Source organism: Opisthocomus hoazin, chromosome 2, assembly GCF_030867145.1.
Source record: "Opisthocomus hoazin isolate bOpiHoa1 chromosome 2, bOpiHoa1.hap1, whole genome shotgun sequence".
Lineage (NCBI taxonomy): Eukaryota > Metazoa > Chordata > Aves > Opisthocomiformes > Opisthocomidae > Opisthocomus > Opisthocomus hoazin.
In genome coordinates, this window is record NC_134415.1 from 128,196,876 (window position 1) to 128,223,498 (window position 26,623).

Below are 26,623 nucleotides of genomic sequence, written 5' to 3' on the forward strand. Positions count from 1 at the left end.
CTGTTGTCTCCGGTCTTCCCTCGATCCGTATTTTTTCTGTCTACTGTTTTCCTGCTGGAAAACTTTCCTTTGGACTCCTGACTTCTCCTCTTCAGCATCAGACAAGGCCACTGATACCTCTTCTTTCTTCCAGCCACTTTGGGTGCTGTGTTCCAAGACTAACGTTCAGTCATCTGGTTATACTCAACTTCAAATTTCTCCCTTTGACTTTCTCAATTTCTACCTCTGCTTCTCCTCCTTTTCTCCAACTGTCTTTCCAACCCACAGGCTGTCTTGGAGTCAGTCTGTGTTTGAACAAAATGTGTGCTCTCCTCTCCTAAGCATTTGTGGTCACCAGCTTCTCGCACATTCGCAACACATCAATCCAGTGGCGACATATTTGGAGAGAGTCTTTAGGTCTTCTCATTCTCCAACTCAGCTTCTTCCATAAGGCTGTCCTGTGGTACTGTTGGTATTTTCCCAGCATTTTCAGAGTTACTGGCTACAATCTTTCAACTTTGTTTGTTTCCAGACCTGTTTCAAGATACAACTGTCCTTCCCTGGAGTTTATTAAGCACAGTCACTCTTCTGTGTCTGATATATCCTCTTGCAATCTGCATCCACAGACTACACATTTGTGTTCTTACTGCAGTAGCAACCTGAAGGTGTTTGAAACCTCAGATCTCACTGCGTAATGATTTCTCTAACCACCAGTTCACTCTCAAGGGAATTCTTGCCTTTCATGCATTTCTGTTCAGCTAGATGAATTCCACCTTAAACCTATGGCATGCTCCAGATCTAATAATTTGGGTGACTAGAGGACATGTTGCTTAGACAAAAAACAGAATCCCCTGACCTGAAAACGAGACTTTTTGGAGCACATATTGTCATCTAACTTTATATAACCAGGGAACATCCTAACCAAGCCTGACAGCAACCCATGTGAGGTACATTCAGAGTCAGGCAGAGCTGGAGAGTCTGGGTTGTGCATGGCAGTATTGGTAGAAACTGGACTCCATAAATGGCTTTTAGGAGGACTGGTTCTAGCCTGGTTCTAGCCCTAAGCCTGCCATGGGAGTGTTGGTCTTTCTCTCAGAAGTTGTTTAAATGTTTTAAACAATCTTCCTCTTCTGGCACGGGACAGCAGGCTTTGAACCCTTTTGCTCTGACTACACAGGGCCAGGATCCTGCTGCATTTCATCTTCTCTTCAATCTACTACAAATTAATTAACTCAGGTAATGAACACACAGTTTTTTTGTAGTGTTGACAAACTATAAAGCTCTTTTACACCTTTAGACAGTTTATTGGTGCTTTAAAGTTGAGGCAATGAGATCCCTTTATAATGTAAAAGGAATTTACAAGAACTGCATGGCGCAGACATACGATCTATTCACCATGACCATACAACTTATACTGCAGATAATCTGTCAATATGATGCAGCTACTTTGTAAATCTTTAGTGTAAATGAGCATAAGATCTTTCAGTTCCCATGAACTGAGCAGAAAGAAAAAAGCAGTTTGCATTTCCAAAAAAGAAAATCATTTTGCAAGAGACAGAGTTGAAAATATAATTCAATGGATTATAGCTATGATTAAAAAAAAAAAACAACAAGGAAAAAAACCCCACATCACCAGTATCAAAGTGCATGGTAATAAAACACAAAACAATTTAATGCGGCATTTCAGGTGTCAGACTGCCCAAGGAATCTAGCTTCCTCTACACTGTCATAATCCCTTCTTACTCCCTTTTTCCTATCCAAACTGCACTGCCTATAAAGACTTAGCTCAGCTATTGCTAAGATTTCCATATGTCAAAGTGATAAATGACAGTATACCCACTGGAAATGGGTGCTTCAGAAAAGACATTTTTAAAAATATATTTTTAGATCCAAGATAGAGACTTTTTGCTGCTGCTTCAGTAAATAAAATGAACCAAAAATAATTCCTTGAGTGGAAAAGAATAGAAAATCTTTTCCAGAAAGCCCCTTTATGTCAAGACAGCACACAGCTGTGCTCTTACAGCTCTCTATGATTAGATTGACCTTAAAGTCCCAGATCCTTAATTAAGGACCTGGAGAAATTCCTTAATTAAGGACTTGGACAAATTCTTTCATGAACTTGGATCCGATAAAGACTTTTATTAAAAAATGAACCAGCTGCCTCAACTCTCGCAACGACTAGTCCAGTAGCTGGCCGTAAAGTGTAGGGAATCAGAAAAGGAAGAATGAGAGCTTCTTCTCTCTGTTTTCATATGTGTTTGAAAACATCCACCTGAAAGGTGAGCCCTCAGCCTTCTGGACTTGAAGGTTTCCAGCTTGCTTTTGCTCTCAGTTAATTCCAGTCCTAGTATAATCACTCAGCATTTGCACAACATTTCTGGCTTGTTTTGCAATGAGAGGAGTCTGCTTGTTTCCAGCTACCCATCTTTGAAAGACGGGGATGTCTCTACTGTGAAAGTGAGAGATGTCTTTCCACCCCCGTACAGTCCTGCAGGACAAACTGGTGCATGTGGGCAGCTCCTGAGGAGATGCAGACGGCTTGCCTGCTACTTCCCAACACAGCCAGTGCAGAAAGCTTTTCATTCACACCCCAAAGTACAATAGGAGGTCCTTTCTAATTTATAACTGCTCATTAATCCTTGGGACACCCAGGAGTTTATCAACTTTTTGAATGCTGTGCAGGCAACTTGCTGCAGCATCGGTGCCGGGCACTCAGGATCACCCTGAGTGTTTTAGATTGGATTTCAGCATGGGCTCAACCCATAGCTCGTCTGATGTCCCCATTGTGTAGGATGAAACCTGGCATCATGCACAAGCTTTATGCAAGTGACGGGCAGAGAGAGACAGGAAATTTGGACCTACTTGGCCCCTCACGTGGACCTCGTTAGGTCCCTATGCACAAAGCCATCATGTGCCATTTTCCTTGTGACACTATCATGTGCTGGGGTCTCAGCAGAGGTCCTTCATGGAGAGGCTCTAACGGTCTATACCACCAGGGCAGGGGACTGGTGTGCTGCTCCAGGCTGAGGTTGCAACACGAGAACGTGCAACATTTTCTAGCAGGTATTTTCTGTCTGAGCACTGTGAATGCATAGAGATGAGTCATGGCTCAGCTTTTTAACATTAGCTTTAAACCTTCTTGGTGACCAAGGCCCAATGCAGACACAGCTTCAGCATCTCTCTGGCTTCTTTCTCCTTTCATGTAAAGTAAGGGTGATGCTTCCCCACTAGAAGTGGGTTCTGGAGGGTGAAATACAAGTCTACGGCTAGCTAGATGTGGTTTCAGTCCCAATACAAATGAAGCCAAACCTTAAAAATGTTCCATAGAACAAAAATTCCACTAAAAGTTATTTTTGGAGCCGTTACGTCTTTTTCTTCTTTGTACTAACGTCACTTTAGAGGTTCAGGGGTTTTGATTTTTATTCTGTAAAAAAGTTGCATTTCACTAGTGTAAGAACTGTTGATAATAATAAAACTAATACTATGAAAGTCCAGATGAAATCAAAATTATAGAATTAAACACCTTTTCCTTTTCCCAGTGGGGAAAAAAATTCTGACTGCATCTGAATGAGAGGACGAATTGAATCATTTTGATTTTCTCCAGCACAAAATATCCGTGAAAGTGACCTAGTCCTGCTGAATGTTTCCCTTTCACGAAACTACAGTTTTCAGCTTAAAGCTTTTCCACCTGTACATTTTTGAACAGCACCCTCAAGAAGGCAGGCAGTATCCTACTGAATATGGGAAGGGCCGTGTGATCAAACAGGTCTATGGGAACTCTTGTTGTTGTTCTTTCCTGCTACATTACACTGCAGAAAAAGTACCTTCCCTGTGTGCTTTCCCATAAATGTAAACATTTCCATATATTTCCTTTAATCAGAGGCTACCCGGTCACTTTGTCAAGTTACATCAGTCTAGAAAGGAAGGGGAAAGATTATCCCAGCTCCTTCATCTTTCTTGATCCCATTAGCTTTCTTGGCTGCCAATAAAGCTAATGGGATCCTGGGATGCATTAGGAGGAGTGTGGCCAGTAGGTAGAGGGAGGTTCTCCTCCCCCTCTACACTGCCCTGGTGAGGCCTCATCTGGAGTACTCTGTCCATTTCTGGGCTCCCCAGTTCAAGAAAGATGAGGAGCTACTGGAGAGAGTCCAGCAGAGGGCTACAAGGATGATGAGGGGACTGGAGCATCTCTCCTATGAGGAAAGGCTGAGGGAGCTGGACTCGTTCAGCCTGAAGAAGAGAAGGCTGAGAGGGGACCTAATAAATGCTTATAAATATCTGAAAGGTGGGTGTCAGGAGGATGGGGCCAAGCTCTTTTCAGTGGTGCCCAGCAACAGGACAAGGGGCAATGGGCACAAACTGAAGCACAGGAAGTTCCGTCTGAACATGAGGAAGAACTTACCTCTGAGGGTGATGGAGCACTGGAACAGGCTGCCCAGGGAGGTTGTGGATTCTCCTTCTCTGGAGATATTCAAGACCCGCCTGGACACGGTCCTGTGCAGCCTGCTCTGGGTGACCCTGCTTTGGCAGGGAGGTTGGACTAGATGACCCACAGAGGTCCCTTCCAACCCCAAGCTTTCTGTGATTCTGTGATTCTGTGATTGAATGCCTTTGCATAAACCAGTGAGCCTGACACAAAACCCATGCTCCACGTCTGCAAATAGCACACAACCAAAGGTGCCACACAGGAAAAACTCTTTAAACTGACACCAGGAACAAGCAGCTTCAAACGCAACAGCCAACTACCGTGCAATCCCACCGTGAGGTGCGCACAGCTGTTAACATTTCACGTTATTGCCAGTTAATCTCCCGCGCTGCTGCTGAACAAGACGGGGAATAGCTGCCCACAGGAGTGGGTATGTGGGGCGGCATGGCCATTTAAATGCTGAGAGCTGTTCGCTACATCCCCAGCATGCGACGAAAGAGAATTAGGCACAGAAAAAGGGAAGATGAGCCCAAATGGAGGGTCCCTGCCTAGCTCAACCCGCAGCCCTGTGAAAACCTAGAACTGGGTCCAGGCTGTTCAGCTTGCCAAATTTTGCAGGCTTTCTTCCATCTGGGATGGAAATTCACCCTGATTTTGTTGTTGGTTGCTTCTCTTCCTCCAGCCAATCTCCTGGCTGTACTAGGGGCCGTAATCAAAAGGCTATTTCAATGTCATGTTCAAAGGTTTAGAACAGGTGAGGGTTTCATCCCACAAAAAAGCCTCCACATTTGTAGCAACCCACAGACCTCCCCCCGACAAGAAACACGAGCTGATATATTAGCTATATGTATTATAATTTTATGTATAATATATACTCTCTATATATTATATACATATTAGCACCTGTCTCTCAGTCTCCTTTACATCATACGTTTTCCTCATTAAGACCAGCACCAAAATACGAAGCAACTAATTTAGGTTTAAATCAAAGATGATAAATATATTTCTGTTAGAAAGAAGGGCGAGCTCTGAAAGACACAGCAGCCTTTGCTGAACCCGGCTCTCCGAGTATTTTCCGCCCATCTGCTAGGTCTTTAAAATCTAATGGTCATCTTACATTTGTGAAGGAGAAAGTGAAGGAACAAGTCATTGTACATTAGTTACTCCATGGGAAGTGCCTAAGCGCAGTTTCTTACCCCCAGTGAAAGCAAGGGGATTCAAGGCAGCTTAGCCTTCTGTTCAAGAGCCATCTGCTTTAATGCATCATGTTAAAGTCAAGGTCTTGAAAGGAAAAATGCTGTCAGAGAAGGCAAAAATCCTCCTGCAACCACCACACAGAATAACTAGCATCTGAGGAAAATCAACCTATGGCAGTGATACCAAAAAGGGAAAAAGAATCTGAACTCATGGTGTAACAGGGGTGTGCAAGTCAATGGCTTCAGTTAGTCACAAATAACACGTATGGAATGGACAAACATTTCAGTAAGGTAGAAAAGCATTTATTATCTCTAGCAGATCTCCGCACCCTACCTTGAATCCCCCTGCTACATATTTTTTTCCTTTTTTTTTTTCCTGGGAAGATTTTCTTTTTAATATGTGAGTAAAGCAGAACAAATTCTAGTATGTTGTCTGTGATCTCTTATTCTCAAACTCAGCACAAATACATAATGCTGCTTAACGGAGGATAAGCAAGAAGCATTTGATTAAATGTTTGATCTCTTGAGGAATGCACAGGCTCTGTGGAGCACAGTGCACAGCTCACAAATAATTTTGTGGTTTATCATTGATTAAAAGTGATTAAAATTAATAATTTGTTCAACTGATAAAAAATACTTTTTTCCCTGAGCTAAGGCTGAAAATGTATAAGGTTGTTCTGGTTGCAGGGAATTCTGGGATATAAGAAGTGCAAAATTGCCTCTATAATGTCATTTTCTACTGTCAGCATATGTTGCAAGTGCAGGGACATTCTTTGTAGCAGGACTATCCTTGACTTTAGAGGACTGAAATGACCACTGACACTTCTGGGTTTTTTATATTGATTTTAAATAGGTATAATATTAAACCAAAACTCTCTGGACATTGGTTTTTCTTTACCACACAGCTCTCACAGTCTGGACAAAGTGACTGTAGCATGGTATTAAATCTGAAGTGCAGAATCTTCCATGCAGTTGGAGACATATACGTTATTAGTCAAAATGCAGGTAACAGGCTCATATGCTCATGCCCTCTGTCATCACATTGTTGCTGCTGACAAAGTTTCAGCTAAATACAGCAGAACTGCTGGACTTTCTTTAGGAAGAGGCACTGTCTGCTTCCAGGGGACACACAGTGGGATAAAGACGTCGTCTACACAGGACTACTAAACAATGGAACAGAAAGGAAAAGGACTTTAAAACTTTTCCATCCGTGGTGATAAGAGCATTGGGAAAACAAAATCAGGCTGCCACAGAGAAAGCGTAGGTGTCCTTGACTACTGATGCAGCCTGTCCATTTTACAGAATCATAGAATGATAGAATGATTAAGGTTGGAAAAGACCTCTCAGATCATCAAGTCCAACCATCAACCCAACACCACCATGCCTACTAAACCATGTCCTGAAGTGCCACATCTACAAGTTTTTTGAACTCCTCCAGGGATGGGGACTCCACCACTCCCTGGGCAGCCTGGTCCAATGCCTGACCACTCTTTCAGTAAAGAAACTTTTCCTAATATCCAGTTTTCCCTGGGAAGGACAAAGGCACAAGAACAGCCAAGGCCACCATGTTAAACTTCTCTCCTGCAGCTTGTCAGGAGAGTTTCTCAGGGAATAAAGTACGAATGGAGCTGGAGACAGTGATAAATTTCCCTTCTGAACAATCAATAAAATTCTCTCAGCCCCGCTCAGGCCCCTACTGTGGATGTAAGGGCCATAATTACATTGTCAAAAAGTCAAGTTGCCCTGGCTGACTGAAACCCCCTTTAAAACTGACATGTGATTGACAGGCAGTTTATGGGTGGCACGCTCTGACTGGCAGGGGAGTTGGCTAAAGCCAAAGGCAACAGTGAAATTTCCCAGTCTGCTACAACCACCGGAGCAAAGGACTGCCACTCACGAGGGAATTGTGGGAAACCCTTAGTCATATTAACATATCAAAGTGAGGAGTTGACAGCGCTTACTGAACAATCTGAACTCAGCCATGGCTGCAGAGCATCCCCCAAACTTCCCAGTCTGAAAGCGAAAAGAAATTAAAATGCACTCAGTCCTGTCTTCACTACGACAGCTAAGAATTTGGAAGCCTGCTTATTTAATGATTTTGATCTGAGATAACATATATATGTGTGTATTTGTTTGTATCTCACAAATACATATTGCCGAGCATGTCAGCCTCTTTCATATATATATGAAAGAGGCTGTCATGCTCAGCAATTTGTTCTATACCACAGGCCAGACTGGTACTAAATTGGAGACAGAACAGCATATTTCTGTTTCATGTAAGCGATACGAACCCAGCAAAAGAACACACTCCTTTTGGTCTTATTTTTTAGTGGGCTTCTACTGCTTCAACGCTAAATTGTGGATTACGTGGTTTGAAGGAAACTTAATTACAGCCATGCACCAGGATTGAATGTTGTGCAGAGCTTAAAAGTGACTTCACATCTAGTCTGGATTTCTTGAACAAGTAATTGATAAGAATTCTTGAAGAAGAGTTGATAAGAAATTGAAACCAAGAGATGTTTCCAACAGTGGGCCAAGCCACCTTTGGCTCCACGTATCTACATCTAGATAATGCTTGGGTTGCACGCACAGACCTCACCTTCTTGATTTCCTCACGAATGAAGAATCACTGAGTGAGATAGGAATTGTGGCATTGGGTAAAATGTGTGAAATGTCAGTGAGAAATGCCTTGAGCATACTGACATGGATCCCTGGGTTCACTTCCCTCCATCATATCATCAAGGTAATGTGTAAGAAGTACTTCCACCCTATTTGTTCCTGTAACTTCGTGGGTTGTCTGTGGGGATGGAGTCAACAAACTAGTGATGATACTGGCTCAGAGGGGAAGCAAGAAGCAGCACAGGAGGCACAGCTGCAAGGAAATGCTGCTGGTTTTTCCTACATTCCTAGAAAACATAGCAGCACAAAGAAGGCAAGGCTCTTGTTACAAAGGTGTGAGAATTTAAGGACAAAATCCTGACGTACAAGGATCAAACTGAGAATGGAAGGATACTTCAAAGTTGCAGAAGGAGATACAGAAAGCGAAACAGCAAAAGCTGTTATCAGGCAAATTCAAATCAGACATTTTAATACTTTTCTTAAAAAAGAAAAAAAATAAAAACATGGATGATTAACCAAATTAATCCCCTGGAACAAGCTTCTACAGAAAATGCTGGCTTCTGTTTCCCTTGATGTCCTCAAAGACCAAGACTTTCTGGAAGGCATGCTTTAATCTAATGCGAGTTACTGAGCTCAAGGCTGGGATAACTGTGTGAAATTCAATGGCCAGTAACGGACAGTCAATTCAGCCCAGATGATCTAATAGCAGTTCTTCACAGAGCCCCTCTAGGAAATGGGATAGAAACGCTCTGCCCTTCTGCAAAGCCAGTTTACTGAAATTATTAAAGCCGTTTGCAAGCTCTAAATAATTTAGCTGGGTCTCAGCAAAGCAGTCAAGAGCTCCTGAGATGGCTTTTGGGAGTAGTGCAGCCCACCTGCCTCGCCACTGCCAGGAGCACCTCTCCAGCCTCTGCTGATCTCTCCTGATTCAGAAAAGCATCTGTTCACCGTCTCCTCTCCAACAACCGACCTCACCTGACCTTGCTCAGCTCCTGTGAACTGACAAGATTACCATGCAGCGGTACAGCTCGCTCCCTGTCTGTGCTCGGATTGTACCCCTCGGTGTCTGACATCATCTTTGACTGAGAGCCACACGCGTCAGTGATGCTCAGATAGCAACACTTCTGCCTGTAGGCCAGGAGGGTATAAGTTCAAGCCCTGCTGGAGGATACAAACGCCTACCAATATGAAGGCTGACAAGCAAGGACGTAACAGAGGGAGATGCATTCAGATACATAGGGGTTTTCTTTTTTCTGCTCTCTGACACATACTGCCTTTAAAAACAGCCCGTTAGTTAAGAGCTTGACATGCGTGCATTGCTCTAATACTCTGATTCATGCTGAGTTTGGACCTGAATTCCATATGTAATCCACCACACTAAGAAATGGCCATTCTATATCTGTATTTCATAGCCCTCCAAAAAAACCTCCGTATCTAAATTCTTTTACCACACAGCATCTGAAAACCTGTACCCAATTTCTCTCCTCTAGGTTCCTTGTCTCTTCCACTTGGTAGGAACATGGAGCTCTGGCACTGCAGGGTTTGCTTTGAGAGAGAAGTCCAGTGACTAGAGTAGAGGACTAGGCATCTAGGAGTGAAATTATTGGCATTGCCACAGTTTTTCTGTATAGTCCTGGGCTTGTCATTTATGACAACAACCTGTTCTAAGCAGATGTAGCTATGTGGACCACCAGGAAAACCGAGGTGCCAGCTGTGCTCCTAATGCTAGAGGCAGACCACCAGCATTGGGATGCCAGCACAGCACAGAGCGATGGAAGAGAAGGGGAAAACGCATTTGCAGGAGAGCTTCATTGCTGTTTTAAAGAGAAGTATCATCCCCACTCCAGCTGACACAGGTTGCTAACTGCAGTGCACTTGGCATTGGCCTCACCATGGGACCCACTTGGAAGACTGCCATTTCTTTGAAATCCCAAAACCTGTACACTCTTTTGAGAGGAAACTTCCCTATTGTTATGGAGAGAGACAAGTGGAGAAGGATGCCCCTTTCTAGTAGCAGAGCAAACCCATATGATACACAACAGACTTCTGAGGTCCCATTTCCCAGAGACGGTGATTTTCAGTTGTGGACAGACATGCACAAATTCAACCATCCTCTAGGCACGTAAATAAGAGCCAGGGTTTCATAACTACTTGATACCATCTATCTTCTTCTTAGGGTCCAGATTTTCAAAATTACTCCACTCCTAGTATGGGAGCTTTTATGGAGATACAGGACCAAACTTTGGTGCATGAGATACTGTAGAAACAGTATCCACAAATCGTGATTTCAGCAAATACTTAACTGTAACTAGAAATCCAAGTTCATGATCAAAGTTGGGTTTTGTGGGGTTTTTTTCCTTCAGAATATTTATTTTTTTGTGCTCTGCTTTTGAAGAGAAGAAAAATTATACTCACCATGAATGGAAAGAGTCCCATTCCTCACTGCCAGGAACTTGACCCCATATGGAAATAACTGTGGAGAATGGAGGCTTCCATAGAGATAGATGTGTGCTTTGTGATGAAAGGGGGCCTCCGGGGATCCCACTTGGAGCTCTCCTCCATCAGATATCAGAATGTAATGAGCATGCAGTTCCACAGGTCCTGGACCAGTGAACAAGAGTTTGCCACCTGAACACAACAGAAGAACGTAATGCAATCGTAGATCTAATAGTCAGTCATTATCTCACAGTCAAAGGAGCTGTAAGACATGGGTCAACTAATGGTACTGCAAAAAAAAAACAAAATTAAGGGTAAAACAAAATTGCTTCCTGCAAAAATTCCACCTTGTTCTGTACTTCTCCCCGTGGATTTATAAACTCTTTGCAGACCTTCTTAATTCAGTCAGTTTTTCAATTCTCCCACAGGCTGCCTTTCCAGACTTGAGCAAGACCTTTCAGCCTGAGTAGACATCTAAGTCTCTGCAATTCCAATGCAAGGGAGTTATTTGGAAAATCCCATTCTTACCCTACTCACTCCTTAAATGTTAAAAAGGCATAGTACTACTTAATTTGCATGTTACTTTTCAGATTACAAACTACTTGTGACAAGAAGAGGAGAAAACATCTTTAGAAAGTAAGAACTGGCAACTTGTTTAGATCCACGGTTGATTTAATCTTGCATATTCTTCCAGTTGCTGTGCAAAACCAGATGCTTCAAAACACAGTATAAGACACTTCTCCCTGTTAGCTGGATCGCCATCCTGTTAAAGCCTCATTTTAATCCCTATTTAGAAGTTAGCTTCGCCTGAAAGCATCAGGTTTCATCTCCCTGCCAACATTTTCCTTTTACCATCTATTAGTATAACTGGATAAGTTTTGTCAGTAATATAGATCTGATCCTTCAAATCTTTCTAATACTTAGTCTCATTGACTTCTTGCAGCAATGAATTCTGTGGTCTAAGTACATAGCGCAATAAAAGGCATTTCCATCCGTTGGTTTTGACTCAGTCTCTTCAGTTCTGTCAAATGCCTCCTTTGTTCCTGCCTTGTGTGAGCTGAGGATCCCATTCTGTCATCTCAGGATGATTTACTCTTTTACCTCCTTTCATATTCACTCTCTTATGAAGGACACTGTTCCTATCTTTACAATATATTTTAGCAGAGTGGTCTCTCAGACATCTAATCATTTTGTAGATGGGATACGCCTTCCAAGGTCAAGCCATGTTTCCCAGGAGCTAGCAGGGGATACCTCAAAGGCTGGCAACCTCAGAACTCCTTTACAAAAGCTCTATCACCCTCCCAACATTTCCCTTTAAATGAAAAAGCTAATAACTATGCTATCTCGTGCCATGACCAGCTTTCTACTGGAGTTAGTAGTTTTTAATGGTGACCTTTATACCCACCAAAAATTTAGCTCTGCTTCCTCACCAGATACTACCTATCCTTATCATGAAAGTTTAGGCAGATCAGCTCCTCTGCTTTAATTTCAATATCGAGACCAAAAAGGAGAGAAGAATTTTTAAAATAAAAAGCAGATTAAAAGCTACCTTTATCATCCTCACCTTTAATCAGGTCCTGCTGCTCTCATTGGTAAGGGTGATGTATAGCACTTTGGTGCCTTTCCCACCCAGTTGCATTTACTCCTGCTGAACACATTTTGCTTATACTGATCTCCTTATTTATTCTTGCATTGAGGGACTTTCATTGTTTCATTGACTTCATAGTCTTAGAACAAAGTCTTAGTCTTAGTTCTAATTTCTTAGACTTATAACAAAGCTAGTACTTGAAGGAGGACTAACAATCAAATATTTTCTTTGCAGATGTCAGTAGATTCCAGATAAGTTTTTACAGAATATGCTTAAGAGACGAAAGAGATCAGTTTCACATTTTCTTGCTTACAACCACTGCAAACCATGGGATTGCTCCCACAAATACCAGCTCCTCTATGTTTAAATTGTCTTGTTCCCTAGACATACTTATCTACATATAAATGTATTTCTGCTAAGCTTCCTATATAGCATTTTTACAAATAATACTGAATACACTGTAATAAAACAACATTAATTTCAGGTTGTTTCGTGCAAAACAACAGAAGATATCTGACTCTTTTTCTGAAATACATCTGAGCCTTCTAGAAAAATTAAATGCTTTTAATATAAAACATGCTATGCTGAAATTGGGATAATCATAGAATCATAGAATCTTAGGTTGAAAAAGACCTTTAAGATCATCAAGTCCACCCAACATCACCATGCCTGCTAAGCCATGTCCTGAAGTGCCACATCTACAAGTTTTTTCATTTGCAAACTGAAGGGACCATTATATAGTATTGCCTGATGGTCTATGCACATCATGCTATTGAAAAACTGGAATAAGTCATCTGTGTTTGCTACATAACCTCCAGAAAGACAGACTATCAATTAAGTGACTTGCGGACAACACTCTACCATTCTTCACGATCACCTTTTCCAACAGCTAATCTCTCTTACTGTGCAGTTTCTGCTTAATTTCTAGTCATAGCTTTCAAGCATGAGTTTTCAGACAGTGGTTCTCGTTGTACCCTCCTGCATTGCACTGCAGAGAGGTGTAGAAAACAGCATTTTCCATGAAAGTACTTCCAGGTAAATTCATATCTCAGGCCTCATTCAAACTGGTTGATAAGCTTTTTAAGTCTCTCCCTGTAAGGAATCTTCTCCATTCATGGAGCAGTGCATTCCCTCCCACAACCCAGTGCTCCTTCTGAAATTGGAAAGCCAGACCTCCTAATTCTTCTGATCATTTATCATGCTTAATGCTGCCTACAGAGGCAAAACTAGCTTATCCCCGCACTCTGCCTCTTGCTTTTCACAGTACAAATCAGTATTTCCTCCTTTTGCCTCTTCATTACACTGGGAGATCAGGTGGGCATCCTTGGCCCACACTGACTTCTGGTCCTTTTTATGATCATGGCTTTATCTGACAAACTCCCTTATTGTGTAACCAAAGCTTTCATTCCTAACTGCTCCCTGTCCAGCTCTCTTCTCAGCTGCGTTAATCTGCATTTGGTTTTAACAGCATTCACAAAATGTGGTCAGTAATGGTTCTCCATTTGCTTTTAGATCATTAGTGATGTGCAGTGGTATCCAAGTAGGCACAAAAATGGTTTTCCACTAACAAATTACTTTTTGAGTTAATACATTCTATGTCTGCTAGCTGCCTTGAGATCGTGCCAGGTGATCCTCAGTTAGTCATCACACTCTCACATTTTACAGAATTAACTTTATCAAGCAAACTTGTAATTTTCTTAGAAAATGAACTAAAGTTTGCTGTCTTTTTTCTGTAAAATTTCTACCCTGTCACTCAGTAACTCTTATGGTTAATAACTTATGGATTCAATCAACTGTAACTTTTAGCTTCAGACAGTTTTCTCTTTTGGCCCGTGGTTGATATCAGAGTGAGGAGCTAATGTATTTCCTTCACCTGTCTGGATCCTGACGCAAGATCAGATCCTCTACAGCCCTCTATAATTTCTCATGTACTCTGAAATTAATATTTTTGTGCCACAGAATGCCTCTACAAGCAGTTTAAAAGCTTTTGAATGACATTTGGTCTGTTGATTTAAGAATGTATTTTCCTGAAAGATATTATTTAACATCTTCATTATATTAACATTTTTCAGTAATAAATGGATTGCTGGTGCATCTTCCTCTTGTGATATAATTTACCATCCTGTTCCTTCCTGTACTGAGACCAGAAATATTTATTAAATACACTTGCCTTATAGCAACAGTGTTAATAATTTTATCACCGCAATCTAGAAATGGAAATATAAATCATTGCGATTTATTTTATTCCTAACATACACAAAAAAGACATCTTCCCCAAGGTCTTTATTGACTTCCTATGCTCTGTTGTCACTGAAATATAGTAATTTCTGTTTCCACTCTGTTCATACGATTTTTAATGAATATTCTAATTGCTGCCATGATATACCAATGAACTGGAAGGCTCGTAGCCAAAGTAGTCTATTTTTTTATTTTTAAATCATAGCTCTTCCTCAAAAAATATCCTCAAAAATTTTCCCAAATTTCAGACACATTTTGTCCATACCAAATCTTAACAAAATTTCAAAATCCTCAGCTTCTCAGTAAGAGGCTATAGTACATGACAGTTGTCCTGACCAATCTTTCCATCCGTTGATTCAAACGTTTTCCATATCTTTTGTGGATTTCTAGGTGTGTGGAAAGCTTGGCAATTGGATGCTGGTGACAGTTCTACACGGGGTGTAAGCATATGCAATGGTTCTGATGTGTCTCAGTAGCATCAGGTGTGCAGGCACTAGCTGTGCGATGCCTGGACTGCAGATTTGACCCTTCCTGGAGGAAATCCTACATAGAAGCAAGGTTTCCCCTCCGTGGGTGAAGATTTGGATCTGTAGGGATAATAATAATTGGATTTCAAGGTGGAGGTTTTTCCCTGGCTCTTGGGTTTCTCTGTCCCAAAACGCAATTGCAAGCACACTTGGCAATGATGCAAAGATTTGCAAGACCAAAACCATCAGCAAGTATTTGCTCAGTGTGACGCTTTGGCTTTCCCTTAGAAGCAGCAGTCAGACCCAACATGCAATCATAGGAAACAGATATATCAGCTACACTCGCGGTCACACCATAATGCCATTGTCCCCTGGCTATTTGCAAAGCTTCTGAGCTCCTCCCAGAACAAAGCCAAAAGGCGCTCAGTCTTCGGGAGAAAAGAAAGTGTAAAAAGAAAAGTTCCACTGCTGAAGATAAAAAAAAAGAGCAGCATCACAGAAAAGAAAAGAAAAGAAAGCATTAGCAGGGATTCACTTAACCATTTACCAAGTCAAATTGTGAAAAATACTCTAGCCAAACTTACAAATACTTATGTCAAAAAATTGCATATTGTTCTTGTAACCCTCATCTTTCTGTATCCCTATGTTTTTCATTGGGTCAGAATAAATATACAGCTGCTGCTTTACAAGACTGTCTTCCCCTTTTTTTAAAAGAAAATAGAAGTTATGCTTCCTTCTTTTATTGCACTTGACCTCTTCTCTGAAAGCAGAAAGCAAGAATATTGCTCAACTGAGCCTTTGGCTGTGACCCTCAAATTGTTTGTTATGGCTGCGCAGGAAAGCAGAGTCCTACATATGACCTTGAGGGTGATTTTATAAAAATCAATCAACTACTGTTATGATGGCCTCCCCACCAAGCAAAATAAATACAATTAAACCCATAATCACTTCTGTACAGTAATGTGCAAATTCAATGGGTCTCTTTAGGTGGAGTGAGGGAGAGGGGGGAGAAGTATGTTCAGGCTATTTGATACTTTGTGAGAACATCAGAAGCACCATTCTTTTCAATTAACCCAGCAATTAGCCTCCACCTCTCTGCTCAGAAAAGAAATCTTCCTTTCTCTGTCTTTACCAAAAAAAAAAAAAAAAAAAAAAAAGAGGAAAAGAAAGAGAGAAAAACTAACGTGTGGCGGCAACTCCCTCTGTCCCACAGGAGGGGAGAAACAGCCAGACCAAATAATGGAAAAAAAAGGGAATATCAAGGAAAACAAACTTGATAATAAGGTAGGGGGTGTAATCTGCTGCGTGAATAACTACAGCAGCCTCATGCCATTGCCAGAAGTGGTTTTGTGAAAAAGGGATTCATCTTCTGAAGTCCTTGGGAAATGGTGGAGGCTGCACTCAAAAGGAAAGGAATTAGGAAGATAATGTATTAACACTTTACTCTGTCAGGTGTCCCTGGCTGGCTCTTGCAATGCCACAGCCCAGGTATCCAGAACATTCACTACAGAAAGAGGCTGCAACAAGCACTTCTGGAAAAAAGAAACAAATGACAATGGAGTGGAGGCTTGTGAGGACTGCTGTGGGAAGTTTCTCCTTGCCTCTGTCATGAAGATTCATGCTTCCAGACATAGCAGATTATACCCCTTCTCAAAAATTTCATTTTTCAGACAATCCTACTAACACTATTCTCATAATACATGAAAGAGATGTTGATATTTCTCATTTAGGTTGTGATTTAGAGTGCTCTAGAGATTTCCCAAACTCAAGTGGAAGCAAAGTCCCTGTTCCAAAGTGCACTTCTTACACGGAGGGCTGTTTTATTGTCATCTTTTCAGGTCACACTCTAACAGTCATTGTCAATATAAGACCATTCTGAGAAACAGCGCATTTCTTTTCTAATAAGCAGCTAATTAGACAGCTAGGATAAAAGCGACTATTGCCAGATTTAATTCTACTTCTTTACGTAAAGCTGCATGAAGCTTTAAAGCAAGCAAACTACAAGAAAGGTGCTGGATAGTCTCAAGGTATTTTTTCTTTTTTAATCCATAATAGGAGAGTAACAAGAGAAGAATTGTCTTACATGTCACTATTGTGCCATGCCCCTTCAACTAACAGAAAACCTCCTCCACACGGAAGAGCATTTGCAGGTTGAAAGGTCACCTCCTGAACTGGACTACTCTTTCCCATCACTGTGCAGGGAAGATCTGCTCTGGTTATGCTGTGGGCATGCCACGGCCATGTAGAATTAATATTCCCATACCCTGCAGCTTCTTCTTACCAGTTCCTTTTCCTTGGTGTTTCACATGACAAAGCCACACAATCCCCCATGAGACAGGCTTAAGCTCAGAAGTTATATTCCTGGCAAGCATCCTTGAGTGGCAAACAGCAGGAGGCAACTGCCGGAGCTGGAATATCTTTGCTGAAACAACTGATCCTGCACAACAAGGCTGCTGTGTGTTGGCAGCCCACTTACTGTTCTTTCTCTGGCTCCAAGTGTATGCCCAGTGCGGCCTCCAAGCAGGAAAGAAAAACAAAGATCCTGCTGTGTATGGGAAGAGGAATACAGAGTTTATGAGCCTTAAATAAGAGCAATTGATTATTTCATGGACCTGTCTCCTGCACCCCGTGGACATGCTCACATGACTTTCGGAGGAGCCATAAAAGCTGATTTTGGGTTGGACTACTGCCGAGCAAGATGCAAAGGAGAAAAGAAGTTTGTTATGTTGGCTCCATCCCAAAGGCTGCCTGAACCTAGAGTCCAAAACTCACTCTCCACCTCCCTGCATATGTTCTTCCACAGTCATAGTACACAGGTATAGACCCCAAACTAGCTGTGAATTCAAATGCCCGTGTATTTCCACCAGTACATCACTAACATGCTAAAAAGTTAAGCTTGTATTCCAACATTTTGTTGGACGAAGGCCTTAATCTGTCCCTGGGCAATGAACCGGCAGCTGCTTGAGTACTTGCAGAGAGAAACCATCTCCCAAGACCGACAAGTCTGTGTTTTCTGGCTTGCTGCGATCACAGCCATCTGTTCAGATGGCAGGTGCTCACTTTTAAGCTGGTCAGGCTCTTCCCATAGAGCACAGGAGCCAGGCAAAGGGAATTCAGATCGGCAGCGCAGAAGATGATGCCATAGCTGTATCTCCTTCAGAGAAGTCCTTCTGCTTCTTCAGCTTTTAGGTAGCTCTTGAGACACTTAGCAACACCTTTGATGCATTAGCAAGAGGAGAGCTAACCTGGTGGGGAAGAGGTGTGGACATTCCTAGATGACTTCTAGCACCTATCACAACCCATCACCTAGGACCTAACGAAGGAAGCTTCCAGGTGAGCTTTCTGAAGTCATCAGGGTAAGCATCACACAGTGAGGTGTGATGAAAAAATAAGTCCTTGGGCTATTATTTCAAGTCTATAGGTGATGGACACATGTTAAGTGCTTCACCCTCAGGAAGGGAACGGTGCACTGGAGAAGGCACAGAAAGACTGTTTTAGGGAGCAGGATGATGTTTCTGCTCATCTAGGTCCTGCCTGGGTGTTTCTACTTGCTGTGCCCCTCCTCGCACAGTTACCTCATTTCAAGCTGATTTCTGCCATCTGAATTTAAAGATATCAGAGAGAGGGTTTATCTCCTAGTGTCTAGCACAGTGGGCTGGATCTTGGTCTTAGCAGCAGCCTGTTCTTACAGCAAAACTATTGCAATGCACAGTCTGTCAAGCCATCAGAGGAAGAGGGATGCTTCAAAACTTAAAAAACCTACATGCAGTCCTGTCACACAGTACACTTCCTCTGTAGTTCTGGGCTCATGATACAGATTCTTGTCTTTGAAGGTTTTTATTTGCATTTAAAAACCTTCAAAAGAACTGGACCTCAGCTCCAAGCCTGCACAGGTCACAACAACTGTAGTTCTGTACCACATAAAGGTGGGTGAGGACAGGTCTACTAACTGTACAAAGCTGCTACTATAATGAGGGCCTGATCAGTGTCTAGGACAGGTGGAAACAGACTAAGCAGATCTTTCCATCCCATGGTTAGAAGCAGTGTCTGCATCCCTGAAAGGGGTACGTCCCCTTCTTCCATGCCAGCGAGCGGAGGAAGGAGAAGGTGCTGCCTCAGGTTTCAGCCTGGCCTCTGTGGGAGTTGCATGGAGTTGCTCTGCCGGGCTTAGCTTCCACCAATCTGTTCATCCTGTGATGCCCCAGTAGCTGCCAAAGTTGTGAAAAACCAATATTTCATTGGCAAGCAAGAGCTCTGGGAGTCTAATGCACACGCTGTAAGCCCGTCTTGAACAGCACGAGAAAGAGAAACGTGCAGCCCATACCCAAACATGAAGCAGGGTTTACAACTTGGGGAAGAACTGAAAAAAAAAAATCAAATTGTTACAGATTCGGGGCCTTAAAACCCTTCCTTCAGGAATGTCCAGCTCTGCAAGTTGCACTCTACTGGATAACACTGAATTCCTGAAAAAAAAATATACTGACAAATTAAAGAACTGATGTCTTTCATTTTCTTTTCCTTGAAAACAGCTGGGACTTTAAGGCTCTGAGACTGTAATTATTGCAGACTTGGTACACCTCACTGTAACAACATAGGAAAATATCACACAGCGACAGCGAGAAATGGGGCTGACTTTTCTTCCTTCTAAATCTCAATTAAAAAATACGTTGGATGAAATTTCCCATTAGCTGGTACTATTTGTACATCCCATGTTCTTTCTTTAATTAAAAAACATGCTTATTGCAATACTGCCAGAATCGCTTTTACGGTATTTTAATTGTAATGTCTCTGCCTGATTAAAAAAAGAAAATATGAACTAGAAACTGCCTGCAAAAAGTATCACAATGCACATCCCAAATGGCTTGAGCAAAATGGCACAGCAAACACCGCAACACAAGCAGTTTCCAACCGTGCCTACTGACAAGGGGTTTTAAAATGGGTTTAAGGACTGGTTGATGCCATAGGCAGGAAATAGAGGGAACAGCTTTTTGCTTCTTTCAGCAAATGCAAACCCAGTCTTTATCAGCAGTGACTGAAGCACTAGTTATTTGAGAGGTACTCGTGCAGGTGTATCAGATAATATTTGATGCTCTTTGCTAATAGCATCAAAGCCTGGGCAAAAGTCAAGCAAAATCAATATTGGGATTTCTCTCCTCCGCAGATCTACTTGTAGGATCCTTTCTAGCCACAGCCTGATCTGAGTGTGGATTACAAGAGATCCAACATACTGCAGGTTAAGTACTGTTCTTTGGACATGGGTTCAAAATCAAGTAATAACTGACAATAGCAGGAGTATCTCTGGGGCTTGTTAGTTCTCTTTTTATTTTCCTTGGGATCTCATAGTTTGGGGGAAAAAAAAAAAGCTCACATTAGCTGTGGTATTTTGGAAACTGGATGCACAGTTTTAGAGGCAGATAATGTGGGTCAGACCTTTTCAGAATCTCAGCCTGGAGTCTGACCATGGAAGAGGGAACCGGCATGCTGGTTTCAGCAGGACTACTAAGATGCAGCAGTGCCTGCACGTCAGAGGAAGAGCTGTGACAACAGATACTGGGTTTTGTCTAGAACAGGGTGCAAAACAATCTTCTCCCTTAAGCCTGCAAGGGTGGCCATCTCAGGGTTGCCATTGCAAAGGCAACGGAGCAGTATGGGAACTTCAACCCCACCAGGGTATGCTGGCAGCATCAACCCAAAATTCATCCCCAAGGTACTCCTGAAAGACCAGACAGCTTTTTTAGTCTCCAGACCTCCCTAGAGCACTATAAACTCAGACAAAGGCAATAGCACATGTCTGAAGTATCAAGCCATCAAACACAAAGGAGTTACTCTAGTGCAAGCTCTGCGTAAAAGAAATTTCCATCTGTCCTGGGTTATCATAAATATTTCCATACTTGTGGTGTTGGGATTACAAAAATAACTGCAATCTGCTGAATTTACAGAGTTATCTACAATCTGTCTATCTTCCATCTCTTCCCCAATCAGTATTGTCTGAGCAGTTTTGCAGTCTGGTATTAAACTTTCTACTGCCAATAACCACATGTTCGTGCTCTGCTTGTTGAGGGGGAGAAGCTGCTGAGTCCTCATGGCAGTGAGCAGGACCCAGTTGTCTAATCGCACTTCTCTATTACTTCGTCCTCCAGATCTTCTGCCCAGACAATCTGGTCACTACCAGAACCACTATGTGTACTTGGCTATATGCTAATAGAGCCAAAGCAGGGTCACTTTAAGGCTGCACATGTAGCTGACATGCTTGTTATAACACTCCTTAAACAATTTCTACAATGTTGAAATAATCATAAGGAGACACCACAGAGGCAGCATTCAAAATCCTCATGGTGTCCTAAAAAAGGGGAATTTCAAGAAATGAGCCTGTAACCATGTGTTTGGTTTTCTGGATATAGCACCAGAAAATAGGTGATACAGTGTCTTCTCAAAGGAGTAGACTCAGTAGCATTACAGGTGTTTTCATCCATGAAGTCTGTTATATCATCAGCCTGTGGGTGCATAGACAGCCTGATGTCAAGCCATGAAAGGCAAAGGGAGCAGAACTACAATTTAATCCCATTGTCCAACTCCAACGAAGAAAAACTCTACAGCTACAATAGGAATGGGATGCTTCAGTTGAAGCACTTATCTATCCCTGCCTGCAGGTTAGGGGCTTACTGTCATGCCCATCTTGTGGCTGGGAAAGTTGTCAATTATTTGACATGCTCACAGTCTCAGTAGTTGCTACTCTAAGGGGATCACCCAACTGTGATTCATCTTAAGATGACTATCTATAATACCTAAAATGAGCAAGTCTTTTGTGGTGTGTGTTTCTGCCTATCAGTACAGGAGCCTAAACAGCTCCCCTGAGCTGGACAACTTAAAGAAAGGTAAGGTTTGGAAAGATAAATCTCCACCATCTCATATCAGAGTAGGTCTCAGCATGTCATGACTACAAATCTAACCAAGGCTAAACACCTAGCAGTACCCATGTAAGTGGGTGTGGATGCAACAAGAAAACTTTAGCAAAGATGAAGCTCAGATCAACAATTACCACATAGGTTTCTACTTCTAAAATGTTTAGTCCCTATATTTGGCATGTAGCAATGCAGAATATAATACTATCTATAATATTTTTAATCTACTTTCTTAACTGAATATACATTATAAATCAAGCTTCTTGGAAAGCATGATAAAGAGGAGAAATTTTTTGGATGTCAGATGAGCTGCAGCCATAAAGATACCGCTCCAGACTTCATTAAATTCATTCAGACCTTCGTTTGCTTCATGAGTGCTGACTCATAGATCACATACGCCTTTGAGTAGGCCCAAAGTTCAAAGGGTGTCTGCTGAAACACTATGCCCTGTTTGTCACAAGGTCAGAGACTGCACCCCAAAATCTTCATCCATATTTGCAGCCAAAAGTCTCAGAAACCTGTGGCTCTGACCTATTTCCTCTACTGTACGTCTTAATCACAACTAGGTTAAGAGGAATCTTTCATCACACAGATTTAGGATTTTCACTGGGGAAGAAAGGGAAGAAAAGTGTACTAAAATGTTATACATTTTTTAATCTCTATTTCTTACTTGATTTATTTTTTTTAATTTTTTTTAAACAGAATTGATGCCTGGTGTAGTAATTCTCAAATATTTCTGAACCTAGACTGAGCAAGCTCAATCTTTTTTGGAAATGTTATGACAATAGGTTTAAACTTGCATTTTTTTCTTTATAGAATGAACATTAAAAGTTAGATTAAAATACAATTGGCAAATGCACATTGTTCATCATCATCTCAATGAAATACCAGTATTTTAACAACCTTTTAATACAAAATCATTTTTACCAGTAAACATAATCCAGGTCCTTAAACATATAAAAAACCTCCTCTTTCTATTTTTGAGCTTCATTTCAGCGGAGGCTTACACATAGGCTTAACTTCGAGCAAGCAGTTTCACCAGAACAACTCACCTGATACCGAGCATGCGCACAACAGTTTTCACAACCACTGCCTAATTTCCAGGGAGGAATATATCTGGCACTGTACAACAAGTAATTTTAATTCTCCTTTCGACATCCACAGACATACACCTCCTGACAGTTGTGCCGAATCTACCCCAGGGTACGTGTACCCTTCAAACCCAGTGTTTCCCCCCACAATGTGCTCGGTTATTTACTCTCCACCAGCCGTGTTCTAGGATCTTGGATTATTTATTACATTCGGTAGCCATGGCCTGTAATTCTGCAACATCATTAATTTTGTAAAGGCTTTTGCAACATGCTTGCCTCAAAGATGCCAAACAAAACAGAGCTGATTATTGTTATCAGCACTGCCATTATCACTGAACGCCACTCAGGATAGCAGCTCTTTCAGTAGCTGGGGGAAAGAAAAAGAAAAAAAGCCTTCCTACTCTTATTGTCATTATGCTTCAAACAGCATAAACGATGCCTTCTGCATACATAATAATTAAATGCTTCCCCCGTCCCCCTTTATGGCCCTGTTGTATCTACTGAGAGCAAACTCAGCCTGCCTGACCAGGTGTCTCCTCCTATGTAGGAGCTGGGCAAAGCCAAGGGAGATCATGGCCATGAAAAACTCCAGCCCTGAAGGAACAAGAGCACTGAACCCCCCCTCTGCAGACCTTTGAGATGCAGCAGGTTGAGGATGGTGGTGGTGGTCCCCAGCAGCAGGGTCCGGCCTTCTTCTATCGTGATGTTATCGCCATCTCGCGGCTGGTGACCAGCAGGCCAGCTTGAGTCCTCATCCCATCGCCCACAAAACTGGAGGGCAAGCTGGAAGGAAAAAGACCCAAAGAGGTTCAGAATTCAACCCTTTCCACCCTTCAGGAAGCCAGCTTTCTGAGAGCACAGCAGAGGAGATGCCAACGTCACGCCGGCTACTTTCTTGGTGGGACCCCGCACAGAGCGAAAGGATGGAAGGACGGTGGGGTTGGAGAGCTTCTTGGCTTGCAGAAACGCCTGTCACAATTTGGGGACTGCCTCTTGTCTCATTCTGCTCTGGGTAACGAAGGACTTGCTGCAGGTCTGGCTGCAGAAAGTCCGCAGGTTTCCTGGTGTGTGTCTCTCTCTGCCTCCCAAAAAGCAGAACTGCATGTTAATTCCTGGCAATGTCATAAAAATAGCCCGAAGAGTTTAAAATTGAAACATCCTGCCTGATGGGCAATAGTTTGCTTTACAGGTTTTTTCAAAGGCTCTTCTGCCACTCGTCCACATTTAAAGAGGCATTCCTCTGTTCAAGTACCTTTTTAGCTTGCTTAGCTTACCCAGTATTATTATCACCTCTCCTTTCATGGCTTGCACATCAGTTCTAAATAAAGCACTGATTAACTTGAGCAAATAGACTCACTCATGACAAGCAATGGTGAAATGATGTCTGTCTGTTTCAAGTCATGGTTCCTCCTCACCTCTACACTTTAAGCAGGCACTTTGCAGTGAATGTTTGACCCATTTCTTGAGAAAAGTGTGCATATTTTTCACGGACATATGAGCAAAACTGTGGACATAGCCATTCATAACATAGTCTTTTGGACTTACACGTGAACTAGCAAGAACAGCCTCAATTGATCTGAGGTGAGGAGGAAGATCAGACATGGAAATATTTGTGATCCTCACTGGGTTGTGTTAATCCGAAACTGCAGTGGAAAGAATAACCTTAATAAAAAAGCAAAATAGAGTTACTGCATTAAAGCTTTTGCTCCGGAGTTGCAGTTTAGATGAATCAGTACAGGCGGTGTCATAATAGTTTTTATTTCAACTGTGTTATTGTCATTTTTCAGCTTTATATGTGCCTGATGTGTTATACAACATTTCCTATAGCACCTACAGTAGTCAGGTAACTATTGTATGGTAACTACTGTCCTAATTATTTACACCAGGGAATGGGTGTTGGTTCCTGGGTTGATACAACTGGTTTATGTCCATCCTATCTGTAGGGTATAGATGCTAGTATTTTCCACCCTCTGACCCATTCCATGATTTCCCTAAAAAGGGAATCACTTGGCTCAGTTTAGACTGAAGCCTGTGAGTGCATTATCATACACTCAGTGAAAACATCTGAGGAATTAAGTCCCCTGTGTCAGAGGGAGTGAAACACTTCATCATTACAGACGTACAGATAAGCCTTCAAATCTGTGCACAACTGTTAAAAAGAGTATAATTTATCCATCTTTGATAAGTGTAATAGGACAAAATTCCTCTTCATTACTTGCAAACATACATCTATACATTTCAGAGACTTAGGACAAAATTCCAGCTTAAAGAATAGATATCTTTATCAACTGTCTTTCCAGAGAGGCTGTGAAATATTCTGCACTGATAATGCTTTGAACCAGATTATACACAATATACAAGGGTGTACAACAGATCCACTGGATCATCTGGAGTACTCATCTGGAGTACTGTGTCCAGTTCTGGGCTCCCCAGTTCAAGAAGGATGAAGAGCTACTGGAGAGAGTCCAGCGGAGGGCTACAAGGATGGTGAGGGGACTGGAGCATCTCCCCGACGAGGAGAGGTTGAGGGAACTGGGCTTGTTCAGCCTGAAGAAGAGAAGGCTGCGAGGAGACCTTATAAATGCCTACAAATATCTGAAGGGTGGGTGTCAGGAGGATGGGGCCAAGCTCTTTTCAGTGGTGCCCAGTGACAGGACAAGGGGTAATGGGCACAAACTGAGGCACAGGAAGTTCCGTCTGAACATGAGGAGGAACTTCTTCTCTCTGAGGGTGACAGAGCACTGGAACAGGCTGCCCAGGGAGGTTGTGGAGTCTCCTTCTCTGGAGATATTCAAGACCCGCCTGGACAAGGTCCTGTGCAGCCTGCTGTAGGTGACCCTGCTTCGGCGGGGGGGTTGGACTAGATGACCCACAGAGGTCCCTTCCAACCCCTACTATTCTGTGTGTGATTCTGTGTGTGATTCAGTGAAAAAGGAGCTAATTAAATTAGGGGACAGAGGAGGGTACAGTTCATGGAAAAACACACATTTCCCAGATACACTGCTTATTGAGCCAGCTGTAGCACAAAATTCTGAATTCCATAAATTCCTGACTGGTACAACCTCAGCCGATGCTGCTAGCAAAACACCGCATGACACAGATGTGAAATGATAGGATCCATCAGAACCTTTTGCTTAGAAGGTTTGTTAGGTGGCTTGAAGTCACTCTCACGTCACTCTAACCCTCTGAAGTCCCTTAGAAGCCTCCAATTAACTCTAATGTGAAAGCAGGGGCGTAATATATGTTGGAATATGTATCTGGAATATACCAGATTGTTCTTCTTGCTAGCACCAAAAACTTAATAAACAGTTGGTAGAAGTCTTATATGACTTAACAAAAATAAACTCCTCTTCTGAATTTGACTTAATTTTTTTTTTTTAGGACAGTTCCCCTTTCTAACTACAAATCACTCTAGTTCTTCTTTTAAGGTTCTCTTTCTATAACATCTTTGTTTAAGTTATCCATGCTAGGTTTCTGCTGTCACCTCTTAGAAGATCCCACACTCATTCAGTTCTACGAATATCCTCTGACATAAAAGCTAGTAGTTCATACATGCCAGTGATCTCAAGACATGAGAAATTGTTGAAAACTTCTGGGAAGCTAAGGACCATCAACCATCTTAACAATGCAACTCAGAAAAGATATAAATATGCTGAAACAAAATGCTCTGCTATTTAGATC

The 26,623-nt window shown here is 42.1% G+C and overlaps 1 protein-coding gene across 1 annotated transcript in view; it reads right to left on the bottom strand.

Moving 5' to 3' along the window:
- The window catches only part of PKHD1 (PKHD1 ciliary IPT domain containing fibrocystin/polyductin), a 277,151-nt gene that overhangs the window by 157,341 nt on the left and 93,187 nt on the right, over positions 1 to 26,623 (bottom strand). The window contains exons 36-37 of the mRNA XM_075414995.1: positions 23,575 to 23,725; positions 10,636 to 10,848 (exon numbers count right to left, since the gene is read on the bottom strand). Of these exons, the coding sequence (XP_075271110.1) occupies positions 10,636 to 10,848; positions 23,575 to 23,725 (364 nt within the window). The remainder of the gene's footprint in view (positions 1 to 10,635; positions 10,849 to 23,574; positions 23,726 to 26,623) is intronic.